Source organism: Zalophus californianus, chromosome 9, assembly GCF_009762305.2.
Source record: "Zalophus californianus isolate mZalCal1 chromosome 9, mZalCal1.pri.v2, whole genome shotgun sequence".
NCBI lineage: Eukaryota > Metazoa > Chordata > Mammalia > Carnivora > Otariidae > Zalophus > Zalophus californianus.
In genome coordinates, this window is record NC_045603.1 from 120385943 (window position 1) to 120402032 (window position 16090).

General features: G+C 46.3%; 1 protein-coding gene and 1 pseudogene across 1 annotated transcript; one reads left to right on the forward strand and one right to left on the reverse strand.

Annotated features, from left to right (window-relative positions):
• The first annotated feature begins 4133 nt into the window (after positions 1-4133).
• LOC118357365 (putative uncharacterized protein encoded by MIR1915-HG) lies at positions 4134-4913 on the forward strand. The gene is made up of 2 exons (XM_035729342.1): positions 4134-4218; positions 4561-4913. Exons 1-2 carry the CDS (start codon positions 4134-4136, stop codon positions 4911-4913), a joined length of 438 nt encoding a protein of 145 aa, XP_035585235.1.
• A 10338-nt stretch (positions 4914-15251) lies between these two features.
• Positions 15252-15365, reverse strand: LOC113923212 (annotated as a pseudogene).
• Between the last annotated feature and the right edge of the window lie 725 nt (positions 15366-16090).

Sequence of the window (16090 nt, forward strand, 5' to 3'; positions counted from 1 at the left end):
CGGGAGCCAAGCCGCCGCCGCCTGCCAGCTCCATAAACCTGGCCCGGCTGCGCGGGCGGGAGAGGGTGCTCCCGGGAAGTGACTCCGGCGAGGGGCGGCCGAGCTCCCCCGTCGTGGCGCGGCTGCTGGGAACCCGGGGGCTGCACAGAGAAGCAGGCCCCGGGAGCTTGTCTTCTCCCCTCCAAAGGGGAGGTTGGAACTTTTGAACCCTTTACTTTAAAGTGATTGATCGTGTCCCACCAGAGAGCGGCTCCACCCCCTGTCCCCACCTCCGCCGCCTTCCCTGGTCACCTCGGCTCTAAGTGGGCGCGGAGACCGTGCGGGGCGCGAGGGTTGGTGCATTGGTTGGAGACGTGTGCAGCAAAGGCGAGCATTTGAGTATACAGGCACGTCAAGCAGCCAGAGCTGCTGTTGCGATTCTGGGTGAATCCCTCGTGAGAACCCACAACGCGAGGGTTGGTTCGTGCCTCCTTCCCCACAGCTCTCTAAGTGAAAGACGCAAACGACAGCTTTTCCCATGAACCCGGCCCTGCACGCCGGCCTCCCTACGAGGAAATCCTCGCAGGAGCCGGGCTCCGCACTGGCAACCTTCAGGGAACTCTGGATGGAGGCTCAAGGCCTCCACGAGTTAGGCTGATCATTAATTTGGGCTGTTCGGAGCGAGTAACAACACTTAACGCCTTTGGCTTTGGGGACGGTCCCGGAGCTGAGACCCAAGCACAGATGGCCCCAGGGCTGCGGATGGGAAATGCGGGTTGCGGAGACTCCCGGACGTGTCTGAGTGAGCTGGGTAGAGCTCCCCGGGCAAAGGTTGGCTCTTCCTCGGCCCCAGATAAATTCTTGGTTAACTAGTGCAGTCTAAATACGTTGGTATTACTAAATGGGGTAAAATAGACGGGGTTGAAAGTGAGGGCATGTCAACCGGACCCAGACCGGGTCATACTTCTCCTCCGGTGACAAGTCAGGGTGCTTCCAACACGAAAATAGAAATGTAACATTCAACTGGACGAATTAATTTTTGACGGATTTACGGTATGATTTTCTTTCAAGCGGTATTCATTGGTTCTTTCGATCCGTAGTGCGGTCCAAAGACAGAAATATAAACAAGCACTCTCTGCTTTGCGGAAACCCCTTAACAGTATCTCCCAAAGAAAGATCAAGACACTTTGTGAATTTTCCCCAGATAATGCCTCATATTCCGAATGACTGATCAGAGAACTCCGGTATTGTTAAATAAAATGAGAGGAAGGCGAGTGACGTGGGAGTCGAACAATGGCATTTCTGAATCAGTTTGCTTGATTGACATTTGGGAGCTTCATGACCCCAGGGAATAGGACTCATTACGGTGAATACACCAAAACATCAACCGAGATTAGAACTCTAGATCCTGTTTTAATCCCATTTCAGTCTAAATTATAGTGGGAAAATATAAAATCCAAGAGGAGAGAATTACTCCATCATATATTGACCTAAAGTCTTAATTGTTCAAAGGGGGAAATAACAGTGGAAAACCAATATACTTTTCAACACTTTAGAAACAGCGCTGACAATTAAGTCAAGTGTAAAGGTTTGGTAGGGTAGATACTAAAAATATTTATGTGGTATAAAATATACTTATTTGGAGAGACATCCTGAAGAAATACAGAGGGAGCTTTTTTGCATGTTTGAGAAAAATATAATCCTCCTCCACTGGGTAAAAAAGAGGATCATCAGCAAATTGATGCTGAGAAGTAATTAGATATCTTAAAGGCGGAGTCTAAATTTCCATTATTATTTGGAAGACTTCTCTCTTTCTTGGGAGAGGAATTTTTTTTTTTTTAATGATGAAAGTTGTGTAAATTTAACCCAGGAAACTGTTGAGAGCAGATCTTCAATTCAGGTTGGAGAAACAGAATGTGTGTGAGCAAAGTCTATTTTTAACCACAGAAAAGTGTGAGATACTGTGGGCTGTGTTAGATGGGAGTATAATCTATGGCAACTTCACTATACAAAAATTTTTTATTCTTCATTGGAACTTATCCTCAATTCTCAGGAACTTGAAAAACTGGAAATCTTAATTAATATATGTTAAATTGAACCAATAGCGCACAGAAGGACAAAGCTGTGGTAAAACATATTATAGTTATATTCTTTTTTTTAGTAGGAAAATTACAGCAAAGGGGAATGTAACAGGAAGATATAAAAATAGAGCATATATATAAGTCATGGAATAGAAAGGGTTGCTGCACAATATACTTCACATCTTATATTTTGAGGGGTAGATTTTAATGAGAAGCCTCTGTGTTGCATGGGAACTGGGAATCATAGAAATTATTTATGCAGCAAGAAGGAATGAAAATTAATTATTAGGAGCTCAGTAATCACCAAATAAACTCTGAGCTTTGAGGTTAAAAATAGACGACTATCTTCATGTTCAATTATACAGTATCAATTACTAATACAACTGATGTTTCAGCGTCTCAGTGAGACCAGATACCATCTTCTATGGAGATATCTTGGTATTAATTAATGACTGCTTTATTCTCATTATTCACAAGGAAAAATAGGGGTCGTGTCACATTAAAATTAAGATTATCTTAGTTTATCTGGGCTCTTAAACAAAGATCATTCAAAGTAATTATATTTTGAATTCACAGAGGTAGGCAATTTATCTGGTTATTTTTTGTTCAAAGACAGAAAATAAAGATCAGAAATAAGCAAAGTTTCATTCTGAAGATAGAAAGAACCAAACAAACATGTCTTGACTTTTGCAATATTTCCCTTGCTAAAGGGGGAATGAGGGAACTGTAAAAGACGTGACTTTGCAAAGTCAAGTCCTTTTTAAAAGACTCGGATCGAAATTCTTGCTATGCAACAAGGATTCAGGTTTGATTAATTTTCTGCAAGCGACGTGACAGCGGTGTTTTAAAAGATTAATTAAAATTGAAGTGATACGGAGCAGGAATTCAACCTGCAGAGGCGTCCCTGGCGCCTTGGGGGGCTTTGCAAGCGAGTCCCAAGCCCAAACTGCGGGCTTTCCCGAGCCTGGGACGCAACTCCCCGTCTCCGGGAGAGGAACGCGGAATTTGGCAGGGCGCCCGCCTGGCCGCCTGGCATCCCGAGCTGGCCGCCAGCTCTCGGGGGTGGGGACGGGGTGTGTCCCGGGGAACCCGCTGCCGAGAGAACTGCTGGCGCGGCTCTCGAAGAGCCAGTGAGGTCCAGGGTCACGCCAGAGGCCGGAGGGGGACTCCAGGAAGCCCGGAGCTGATGGCCCCTGGCCGCGTCCACCTCTGGGGGGGAGGGGAAGGGGGAAAACACCTATTTTGTGCCTCCACTCCTCCGGAGCCCTCTCCACGGTCGCGAGCGTGCGGGGTGTGTAGATGGCCCTCTGAGAAGGCGCATCCCCAGAGCCTAGGGCGTGCAGCCCTCGGCTGCTGGGCTGCGGCCGCCCGGGGCCCGGGCGTGGGCCTGCCGGGGCAGTCCCGCCTCAACTCGGACTCGGGACTCCGGGAGTCCGTTCACGCCTGGACCGCCCAGCCACGTCCTCCTACCTCTTGGCTCACTTTCCCGCCCCGGCTCCTGCTCCCCCGCATCCCTGTCCCCTCGCTTCACTTTGCGACGCCTCGGTCCAAGTAAGAAATTAAGCGGAGCGCAATTGTAACCGTACTCAAGAAGATACAATCGCGGGAGCCCTAGGGGTCGCGCGCCGCGGAGAAGCGACGCGGGTGGCGCCCGGGAGGGTGGGTAGGGGAAGAAGGGGGAGTTCGCTTGCAATTCGCCTTCCCCGGGCATGAACTACGGGGTCCCCTTCCCTCCAATCGTGGGGCTCGGGGGCCGACTGGGAGGGCGCGCACCGCTGGGCCCTCGCCACAGCGCTCGGGGGCGGGGTTGTGCGCCCATGGGCTCCCCGCGACGCGGTGGGGGCGCCGGCCGGGCGGCCTCCCGGCTGGGGCTGTCCCTTCGCCCTGCGGCGGTGCCGGGAAACCCCTTCCTCTGCGGCGGGTCCCAGGGGTCGGGGCCTAAAAGGATCCCTGGGGATTCTCCGCGCCCGGGAGGCGACGTGGTTCCTCCTCCCCGTCACGTCTGCCTCTTCCACTCTTCCTAGAGACCTCGGAGGTGGCGTAGAAGTGGGAAGGGAGGCGGGTCAACAGACGATGGAGGCCTGCGAGCGGGAGCTCGGGAGCTGGGGGAGTCCGGGTCGGAAAGGAAGCTTTAGCACGCGGAGGAAAGGGCGGTGGGGCAAGGAGGACTCAGCTGGGAAGGGCTGAGGGTGGGGGGTGAGGCGAGAGTCCCTTTCCTTCCGAGTGGCGCAGGGGGACCTCTTCCCCGGGGAACCCCCACCCAGCTGCTCCCAACCTTGAGAACAAAGGGTCTGGGAAGCACGGTCGGGGTCGGGGAGCGGAGGTGGAGGGAAGCAGGAAGGCAGGCGGTGGGGGCAGGGGAGGGCGCTTCCCCACATTTCCTCTCGCGGCCGAATGACGGAAAGCTCCCTCCAGCAAACGCCTCACTGAGGTCGCTTCAAAATCCGGGAGGGCTTGGGTTCCTTACCTAACGGATGCACTCGCTCCCTTCCTCCCCCAGCGTCCCCACCCCCTCCGGGGACCGAGGCCCGAGAGCTGGCGAGGCTGGCGGCGCGCCGCGGCGCGGGTGGAACCACGGGGCAGCAGCGCCTCCTGCAGGTGCCTGGCGCCTCCGCAGTAGCCGCGCCGCGCGGTCTCTTAAGGTGGAACCAGCCTCGTTCCCCACCCGCGCTTTTGGCTCTTCCGCAACAGTGGTTCCACCCGCTGCCAATCTCCCTCCCGAAACGGGCCTTGACTGTCCAGAATGGTCGGAGCGTGTTGGCCCCCGCTGCTATTTCCTTGACCCCTTGGCCCCACTTCCTGCAGCACCTCATCCGAGGGAGCCCCGGTATCGATTTGGACGATCACAATTGATACTTCCCTGCAGGTATACAAGGATGCGTAAGACACACTTCAGGGCGGAAAAACCAAAACAGCGTTTCTTTAATCTGAAAGCAAACTTTTAGTTTCGTTTATTAAAAGCAGAAGCCTAGCAGGAAAGGGTCGCCGAGAGTTGACCAGCTGATGGGTCTTTGAGATCTAAGTGTTCAGGATGACACTGGCAGGTCTCAGCGCCCACACCCCGCAAACTCATGGGCAGCTGCGGGCGCAATAGGCCCGGGAGGAGCGGCAGGACTGCAGGGAACCCCTCCTTCCGCATCTCCGGCGCCCGCGTTTTCAGCCCACTCTTGCCTGGATTCTTTGTTCAGTGAACGTGGAGAGGCTAGAAGACCAGTTTTTGTTTCTTTCCTTTTTGTTTTTAACTAAATGTGCGTGTGCGTGTACATATGAATTCGTCGTTTCTTGAATGTAAGTGTCCTCAGCGAGCTCGAGATTCTTGGGGGAAAAGCCTACGAGCTCTGAGCAGGTCACGAACAAGCCAACTCTGGTTCCGGTGCCATCTGCAGTAAATTCCTTTCCTTTGCTCTTCCCTCCCGCGCGTGTTGGAGAGGGGGCCGCCGGGGGCTACCGCTGGACTCCCGCACCCCCAGGACCGGGAGCCCCTCAGAGCTCAGGCCCCAGTGCGAGGGCGCCAGGAGGTATCGGGGGGAGCGGAGGCTGGCGGTCGTCCTGGGGCGTGAGGTTCACCGGCAGCCTGGGAACCTCCTTTCCCCCCGAGGGCGCTTGGCCTTGGCTCCGCCCCGAAGGGCCCCGCCCCAGGGAAGCCAGGCCGCGGGTGGGGCCGCAGCGGGGGCAGCTCCCAGGGGCAGGTGCCGCAGGGTCACACTCGCCCCGGGGGTTGCAAACCGCAAGCGAAAGTCGAGAGGGGCTGGAGCTTTTCCTCTAATCCGTTTTACACTGTGAAAACCGCAAAGCTGTCGCCTAGGCGGCCACTTTTTAATTGAGAGGCAAACAGACGAAAAACCAAAACAAACGCGCAAGCTGACTTTCTTTCCCTCTGTTTTTCTCAACAAAAAGCGAAGAGAGAAACCGACGACCAGCGCTCACGTTTGCTCGCTTCGGGGCCTGGGCTGGGGCGCGCAGGAGGCAGCCTGGACGGTGCCGCTCTCGCCACGCTCTAACCCCCAGCATTTCCCGGCGTGGATCTCCGAGTCCCTCCTCTCCACGGGTCGCGCTGAGGCAATAAGCTCCGTGCCAGCCCCATCGCGCGCTTTCTCGCTGGTGCTGAAGGGCAGATGTGGGCACTTGGGTGTTGGAGGCTCCGAGCTCGAAAAGTTGGTCCCAGGTTCAGGTTCTTCCGAAGCCCCGGGCCGGAAGAGCTGGGGTTGGGACCGCCAGTCCGGGGGAGACCTCCAAGCGGAACAGAGGGAACACCTGCAGGCGCTCTTTGAGTCTCGCAGTTGGGAAAAGCCTAAGTTAGTAGACAGGCTGCGCGGCACCAGAGCTCTCAACTTACCGCGCGCCCTGCCGGGGCGGGGGGGGCGGGGAGGGGGCCAGGGGTGTTCAGCCCCTTGGGGGAGCCCCCAGAGAAGCAAGGAGAGCAGAGGGCGGGGGAGACCCGGGTAGGTGCGGGCGGGTGAAGATCCTCTGAGTCAGGTGGGCCGAGTCCCACGAGAGTGGACGTCTCCTTCCCACGTTGATGTGCTAAGGGTCCTGCGTGGACAATCATTTTTATTTTATTTTTGAAAATCATTTTTAGTCAAACTTGTGGTCGTGGAGGTAGGAAAAGGGAAGGAAGTCAAAAGAAAGGAGGGGGCAGAGCTTTATTTTAAAACGGAAAACCAGGAAAATTGGAGTGGTTACATTGTGGAGAGGGAGGGAGGGAAGGAAGGATGGAGAAGACTTTCCTTCTTTGTTCCTAAAAGCCCGAGCATTCCCCCCCCCACCCCATATCAAAATACAGAGAGGCAGTCCTTCTTGGAGCAAGTTTATGTAATTGAGAGATACTGCTCATTAGTTCACTTTTAAAGTATTTGCTGGGTTGAACAAAGTTTTTAGAAAGTTCTTTCTCACCCAGCCCCAGTGTGAAGCTCAACTCATTTTGATTTAAAGCAGATTTAAGATCAAAATTTCAAAACAGAAAAATGTGTGTATTCATCTGTACATATATACACGTAACAGAATTCCTATTCCCTCTAATCTAAGACAAGAGATTCTACAGTAAGTTATATGTGATGCTTTAGTTTTTTCTGGTATCTTCTTGTCACCGGAGAGGAGTACTGAATTATCTTTCTCTCCACTCCCAATTAATAAATCTACTGAGAGAGAGAACTCTCATTATGAGAATGTAACCCCCTCCCCCCCCCCCGTCTCTTTCTGGTTTTCTTTCTTTCCCACACATGAACCACACACAGAATATACATCATGTGCAGACTTCTCCCTAATCAGCCTGTAATGTATGATCTATAAATTCATGCTCATGTTTTCAGTTTCCACTGAGGTTCAGAACACTGTTGAGGACCTACTTCGTTCTTCACCATGTGTACACTTCATAAGGGATCTTTGGTAAACCAATAAAATGATTATCTTTGCTTTGAATTTCTTTGTGATTAAATGGAAAATAGCATCAACGAACAATTTAAACAGTATTTTTTATATCAAATATCAACAAGTAAAAAATGATCCATAGTTGTTTCAAGTGTTCAGAATGATGGCTTCTCATTTGCAGTCATATTTTGGCAAAACTATATTAATGGAAAATTACTAAAAACAGTGCATGCATTCCATATAGGAAGGCTTATTCCCTTAGCTTTACCTCCAACAACTTAAGCTATCTGGTTCAAATTACTTAAGTAATTTCAACTGAAGGAAGGGCTTGGAAAATTAGGAATTGTGGAATAATTTGTGTTTTGGTCTTTTCATGAAGCTTTAATCAAATCCGATTTTTGTGAAAATGAAAACAATACAATAATCCCTTAAGTGATTTTGTAGAATAATGTGTAATTGTTTTTTTAAAAAAGTGTGCCCAAAGGCTATTTTAATGAAACTAGATGAATACAAATATAACTATTCTTAAGTTGTTTTTCTAGTTATTTTTCTCTGTCTCAAACGTAAGACATGTAGGACTCCAGAATATGCACTTTAATGTCTTCTGATAATAAGAAAACTATTTCTAGTTTTCTAGTACAGTTATCTAGGGGCAGTGCCAAAATCATTAGACAAGCATCATCTTTCCTTTCACATCATTGTCTACATGAAATTCCATCTTAGGAAATATGCAGGAATATTATATTTGTTTCAGAAGCTTGAAAATACAATAGAATTTGAAATATTGAAAATATGATTCTTGGTTGACAGTATCTTAGAAGTTGCAGAGGTATCTCTTTTTGAGATGACTTTAATAATGACTGACTTTAATAATGCTGGAACGGTAAGGAAAGATTTCAGTAGCAGGCAAGATGTGATGAATGGACACAAGGAACAATGAAGCTATTGACAAAACATGCCAACTTTTAAAATTCTATTTAAATTATTATTTCTCCTCCCAGTGCAGAGGAAGACACCCAAGTGCATCAATGTTCATCAGATGCAGGGTAATAAAAATGTGAGCGACCGTCAATGGACCGTGACTGTAATATGATTGTTAGTGTAGGTGGGTGAGTGCACTGGAACATTCGTTCCTGTTTAAAGAAGGGTCATGATCCTCAGTGGAGGTAGGGGAAGTTTGTAGAAAATTGAGGCCATGAAGGAGAATAGGGAACGAAGGTTAAACAAAGAATAAAGCAAATTCGGTAATTAAAAAACTACTTGTTTCCTATTTTAGATTTAACTTTAGTCAATTGTTCCTGCCAGCTACTTAGATGAAATAAATGGAATATCACTTAATAAGCAGATGCTCGGATACATTTTCCTCTTAAAGGGTCTGATTCCTGGCATCTGAAGGAAACTGGAATACAAGTTAGTATTAGAACTTGAATTTGTTCTGCCAGAGTGAAAATTGGTTCCATTAGGCGTCAGTCACAGAACTCTTACAGACCTGGCTAGGGCCATAGATATGATATATCCAACTAGCTGAAATAATAAAGTCTTAAGTAATGCTAGATGTGCTTTGGGAAACTATCCAGAGGGTCTTAATTTTTTTTAATGAAAATTTCCTAATTTTACAGTCCTCATAAATCTGGAACAAGCCTAAATTAGGTCATCAGGGTGAGTGAAAACTTAATGCTTGACCCTTTGGAGATAACATAATAGAAATAACTTAAAATGTGAAATATTCAATTGTGTGCAGTCTTTAGCAAGGATTCTTTCCTGGACATTTTTCATACTCACTTGCCCATGCTTCCTTCTCATTATAGATTTATAGTGCTCTGGAGAAACCCTTGGAAGAAGTGATATATCAGACAGACATACTATCCAAAAGCTTAAAAGTTAGTGTCTGACTACATAAATAAAAATCTAAACAAGAACAGCCACAAAAAAGAAAATCAACTGTATCTTAGATGAACAATTATATCCAATATATTAAGAGGAATGAGAAAAATGTGCATGTAATCCAAAAATTCATAGTTTATTAAATATAGGAGGGTTTCAAATAAATTCATAATACACATGTGGATTTATATACATAAACATAATGATCTTTCATAAATAAAATTGATTGGAACCCCTGGAGTGTTCCTTATATGAAAATATTTTATAGCTTTCATTACATAATTAATTACACATTATAAGAGTTTAAAAATTACTTATGAATATAGAATATTAGATAATAGAAAAATTAAAATAAATTTAAATTCTTTTAAATGTATCATAGAAACCTGTTTTCGATTACTTTTTATTTTGAGCAGAAAACTTGTCAACTTATTGACATCAACTTCTCCTTCTACGTATTTTGCTTTATTTACTTGTGAACAGATGTATTAGCTAAGTTAACAGTACCGAATACAGTAATCATAAAATCTCAGAAGTAGTGTTTTGACACGAATAGTAATTCAAATTTAGAAGTATTTATGGACAACTCAGAAAGCTTACTTTAGTTAATTGTTTTCTTATTCTTGACTTGCCACCCGATTAACTTCTTTTGTCTACAAATGGCAGATACCAATATTTTCAAGACACATAAAAACGAATGTTATCGGGATCCCTGGGTGGCTCAGTCGTTAAGCGTCTGCCTTCTGCTCAGGTCATGATCCCAGGGTCCTGGGATCGAGTCCCACATCGGGCTCCTTGCTCAGTGAGGAGCCTGCTTTTCCCTCTCCCTGCTTGTGCTCTTTCTCTCTGACAAATAAATAAAAATCTTTAAAACAAAAACAAAAACGAATGTTGTCTTCCACAATTTTTGTAATTTGGGACTTGAACTGAGCCAGCCCAAATTCTTTCACAACTGGTTAAGAGGAGACGAAGGAAGAAGTTTGCATTTCTTTTGCCGATGAAGAAAAACATGGAGGAATGTCCTCCGAATAAATGTTAGTGTTTTGTAGTTCTTACAAAATAGCTGTTGGCTCCAAAAATCACTGAGCAACAAAAAAAGTCCCCATTAAAAGTTAATGGCCACCTGGCTGTTTAAAAGGAGTTCTGTAGACTTTACCAGAAGCTGCGTGTCAGAGCCTAGCTCTTTCCTGGGTTTTCTCTCCTCCTGCATTCACAGGAGATTGCTTTGCCCTGTGGGAGTCTTGCTCTTCCCAATAGTGTGGAAAAAAAAAAAATGCAATAGGCAGTTTCAGGAGTGTTGCCTTTGACAGCGTGTCTCAGGGGACTTAATATTCTAGGTGGCAATTGGCCAAAATAAGTAGGAAACTGAGGGGAGCTGCCAAGCTATACTGCTGCTGAGAGTGCAGCCATAACTAAGTAGAAAGCGGAAGGAAAGTTTTTCCATGGAAAAGTATGAGAAACTGAACGGCTAGTGGCGAGGGAGGACTCCTGGTTCGGGTGTGCAGGGGGAAGGATAAACATTTGTAGATCTTTATAACAGTCTTATAAAAAAGCTATTTGAGAGTAGGTTTTATAAAAAAAATCTATTACAGAGCTATTTGAAGATAGTTTTACTGATTTGAATATTGCTTTCCTTCATGCTTGAGACACTGGCGTTTTATCATTAACAACACATTTGTCTGAGCTATGAAGATAATATAATGTGGAATCCCAACAATCTTTTCTTTTTAAAGATTTTATTTATTTATTTGAGAGAGAGAATGAGAGAGAGAGAGAGAGAGCACATGAGAGGGGATAGGGTCAGAGGGAGAAGCAGACTCCCTGCCGAGCAGGGAGCCCGATGCGGGACTCGATCCCGGGACTCCGGGATCATGACCTAAGCCGAAGGCAGTCGCCCAACCAACTGAGCCACCCAGGCGCCCCCAACAATCTTTTTTTTTAAAGATTTTATTTATTTGAGAGAGAGAATGAGAGAGAGAGAGAGAGCATGAGGGGGGGAGGGTCAAAGGGAGAAGCAGACTCCCCGCTGAGCAGGGAGCCTGATACGGGACTTGATCCCGGGACTCTAGGATCATGACCAGAGCCGAAGGCAGTCGCCTAACCAACTGAGCCACCTAGGTGCCCCTCCCAACAAATGTCTTAATGGCCACAAGTTTGGCCCATGCCAGAACACACAGCCCTTTGTGATGTGATTTTACTGCTCGCATCCAGAAGTGGAATCCATTCTCCAGCCCCTGTAATGTTAGGCTGGCCTTTGCGACTTACTTGGACAGATATGATATGGTGGGAGTGATGTTGTGGAAGTTCTAGAATTTAGGCCTCGAAAAGCTCTGCGGCTTCCACCTTTGTCGTCTTGGAACCTCATGCCACCAAGAAGCCTGGGATGAAAGAGCAGGAGGAGAGGAGATTCCCGCTGAGCCCAGCCCCCAGCACACTGACTCCTTGAACGCAGCTACATGAATGAGCTTGGGTGAAATCAGCAGAAGAACCACATAGCCAACGGAATCATGAACAATAATAAATCATTGTTGGCTTAAGCCACTGAGCTTTGAGGTGGTTTGTTCCACAGTGATAGATAGCCATGCTTGTCTAATTGTCTGTAATTATCACGATCATACAAAGTTGAGAATTTGTTGACATAGCAAGTGTTTACATCAAGAGCTCTCAGGTTTTTTAAGAGCCTGAGTTAGCCTATGTGAAGCCCTCACAGGCCCCAGGCTGCGATCTGCGATTGTTATTGTGACATTTGATTGTCATCTTTGAAGTTGGTGAGATATAAGAAAATCACATTATTTTATATCATCTGCAGAGCAACCCAGTGAAGCAGGCTTGTTCTGTACATGTGAAGGTTGAGTGCACAGGTGCAGGAACATGACGAAGGTGTTGGGACCACGGTGTGGCTTGGGAAGGGCTATCCCTGAGGAGACATCAATGAACCTCTTTTTTCTATTTGGAGAATGAAGAGGTTGTATTAGAGGATTTCTGAAGCTGCTTTCATCATGGCGGAAATCTCAGACTGGGCCACATGAATCAGAGCCAGTGGAGAGGACAATAGAGTTGACACCAACAGCAACAGAAGCTGAGAGAAACCAGCCTGCCTGAGGCCTAGGCATCTGGATTTAATAGGAAGCCATTCATTCACTCCATTCACTCAGCACTAATTTGCTGAGTGTCTTTCCTCTCTCTCTTGAGGGAGAAGACGCTGGAGATGCAGTGGTGGGTAAATCCCACAAAGCCTCTGCTTCTATGGGAGTTATTCTGGTAGGGGGCTTATGACAATAAGTAAACAAACACTCTGATAATAGAGAGGAGTGCTACAAAAGAAATAAAAGAATAATGTAATAACAAGTGATGGTGGTAAGTGTGGAGGGCACCTTGGAGTAGGTGGTCAGGGAAGTCCTCTCTGAGCTGACCTTTGACCTATGTGAGTTTAAGTCCTGGTGCTGCTTCCTATTAGCTCTGTGACATGAGACAACCAAGTAACCCCTCTGAGTCTCAGTTTTCTTATCTGTTAAGTGGGGACAACTGTAGGAGGTTATTGTGTAGAATCAATTAAGTAGTGCACATATAATGTCTCATACAGATAAGGCTTTCCATAATTATCAGTTTCTTTTAATTCTCTCTTCCAAGTGGTGTGACAAGCTTAGGCATGGTTCCAGTGTTCTTCAGTTGGGGGTCAGTTGGGTGGAATAATTCTTCATTGTGCAGGACTGCATGTGTGCATTGCTGGACATTTAACAAACCTGGCCCCCACCAACTAAATGCCAATAGAATTTCCCCAGTCATTATGACAACTCTAAAACCATCCTGTATGGGTTAGCTTTTGCTAAGTAACAAATCATCCAAAACTTAGTGGCTTAAAACAAAAAGCATTTATTGTTTCTCATGAGGTACTGAGTTGGGCTATGGGTGTTCTAGTCTGAGCCAGATTGAATAGTCCAGAGTAGTCTCCCTCACATTTCCCAAGCCTCAGCTGAAACAGTTGGGATGGCTGGGGCTCTCCCCAGGGTTTCTCATCTTCTAGGGGTCTAACATGACCTTCTTTGTGGTTACAGCACTATCAACAGCAAGGGAAGGCAAGCCCCAATACATAAGCATTTTTCAAGCCTCTGCTTAATTCATCAGTGCTAACGTCCTGATGGCCAAAGTAAGCCACATGGCCAAGCTTAGATTTATTTATTTTTTATTTTTTAAAAAGATTTTATTTATTTATTTGACACAGAGAGAGAGAGACAGTGAGAGAGGGAACACAAGCAGGGGGAGTGGAAGAGGGAGAAGCAGGCCTCCCGCGGAGCAGAGAGCCCAACGTAGGGCTCGATCCCAGGACCCTGAGATCATGACCTGAGCCGAAGGCAGACGCTTAATGACTGAGCCACCCAGGCGCCCCCAAGCTTAGATTTATTTATTTATTTATTTATTTATTTATTTAAAAGATTTATTTATTTATTTTGAGAGAGTGATAATGAGAGAGAGAGAGAGAGTACATGAGAGGGGGAGGGTCAGAGGGAGAAGCAGGCCCCTCGCTGAGCAGGGAGCCCGATGCGGGACTCGATCCCGGGACTCCAAGATCATGACCTGAGCCGAAGGCAGTCACTTAACCAACTGAGCCACCCAGGTGCCCCCCCAAGCTTAGATTTAAAAGGTAGAAAAATGGACTCTGACTCTTAATGGGTGGAACTGCGGTCACATAGTACAGGGACATACATCCAACAATGAGAAGAATTTTTGGCCATTTTTCATTTTTGCAGTTTATCAAAGTCCTGCTCTGGCTACAGATTATTCACTTTCCTCTCATGTGTGAAATATGCTTATCCATACTCCAAGACCCTCAAAACTCTTGTGCCAATTATTGCATCAGATTTAAGTTCACTATCTTTTGATCTGCACCAGATCTGAATGTGGCTAAGCGTGCAGTATTGGGTGAAGCTATTCTTTTTCTTTTTTCTAACTGTGGTTTTACGTCACATGAAGTTTACCATTTTAACCATTTTTAGGTGTATAGTTCAGTGGTATTAAGTACATTCACATTGTTGTACCATCATCGCAACCATCCATCTCCAGAACTTTTTTCATCTTGGAAAACTAAAACTCCATGCCTGGGGCACTGATTGGTTGGCTCAGTTGGTAGAGCAAACAATGCTTGATCTTGGGATTGTGGTTTGAGCTCCATGATGGAGATTACTTAAAAAGAGATTACTTGAAAACAATAAAATCTTTAAAAAAAACCCCAAACCCTAACAACTCTGTACCCATTAAACAATAACTTCCTATCTCCCTCCCCCTAGCCCTTTGGTAACCCCCTGGCAACCACCATTTTATTTTCTGTCTCTACCTATTTGACTACCCTTCACACAAGTGGAATCCTACAGTATTTATCCTTTTGTGACTGGTTTATTTCATTTAGCATAATGTCTTCAAGTTTCTTTTTTCTTAATTTTAATTTAAAAATTTTTTTAAAGATTTTATTTATTCATTAGAGAGAGAGAGAGAGCACAAGCAGGGGGAGAGGCAGAGGGAGAGGGAGAAGCAGACTCCCCGCAGAGCAGGGAGCCTGATGTGGGACTCAATTCCAGGACCCTGAGACCATGACCTGAGCTGAAGGCAGATGCTTAACCATCTGAGCCACCCAGGCGCCCCTTTATTTTTTATTTTAAAAGATTTTATTTATTTATTTGAGAAACAGAGTGTGAGTGAGAGAGAGAGCACGAGTGGGGGTGGACAGAGAGAGAGAGAGAGGAAGACTCTCCAATGAGCAGGGAACCTGTCTCGGGACTCGATTCCAGGACCCTGGATCATGACCCAAAGACAGACGTTCAAATGACTGGGCCACCCAGGTGCCCCATCTTCAAGTTTCATCCATGTTGAAGCATGTATCAGAATTTTCTTCCTACTTATTTATTTAATTTCAATTTGAGTATAGCTGATACACAATGTTACAAAAAAAATATGGAACGCTTCACAAATTTGTGTGTTATCCTTGCACAGGGTCCCTGCTAATCTTCTCTGTATTATTCCAATTTTATTTTTTTTAAAGATTTATTTGTGAAGATTTAATTTATTTATTTGAGAGGGAGTGCGAGCTCACACGGAAGTGGGGTGGGGGAGAGGGAGAAGCAGACTCCCCACTGAGCATGGAGCCGGACTTGGGGCTCCATTCTGGGACCCTGAGATCATGACCTGAGCCAAAGTTAGACGCTTAACTGACTGAGCCACCCAGGTGTCCCTAAAGATTTATTTATATATTTGAGAGAGAGAGAGAGGCAGGAGCCAAGGGAGAAGGAGAGAGAGAATCTCAAGCAGACCCCCCCACCGAGCTTAGAGACTGACAGGGCTCAACCCATGACCCTGAGATCACCACTGGAGCCAAAATCAAGAGTCAGATGCCCAGTCAACTGAGCCACCCAATTTGCCCTTATTCCAGTTTTAGTACAGGTGCTATCAAATTCAGCATCTTCCTGTTGTATTTCATTGTATGTATATACCTCATTTTATTTACCCATTCTTCTGTTTTGTTTTTTTTTTTTAAAGATTATTTATTTATTTGACAGAGAGAGACACAGCGGGAGAGGGAACACAAGCAGGGGGAGTGGGAGAGGGAGAAGCAGGCTTCCTGCTGAGCAGGGAGCCCGATGCGGGGCTCCATCCCAGGACCCTGGGACCATGACCTGAGCTGAAGGCAGACGCTTAACAACTGAGCCACCCAGGAGCCCCATCTTCTGTTTTTTTTTTTTTTTTTTTAAGATTTTATTTATTTATTAGAGAAAGAGATACAAAGAGAC

Bases quoted from the DNA above. Each gene is read 5' to 3' on its own strand.
- LOC118357365 (XM_035729342.1), top strand. From the start codon at position 4,134: ATGGAGGCCTGCGAGCGGGAGCTCGGGAGCTGGGGGAGTCCGGGTCGG. The intron at 4,219-4,560 runs GCAAGGAGGACT...TTCCTCCCCCAG, and splicing joins GCGGAGGAAAGGGCGGTGGG to CGTCCCCACCCCCTCCGGGG.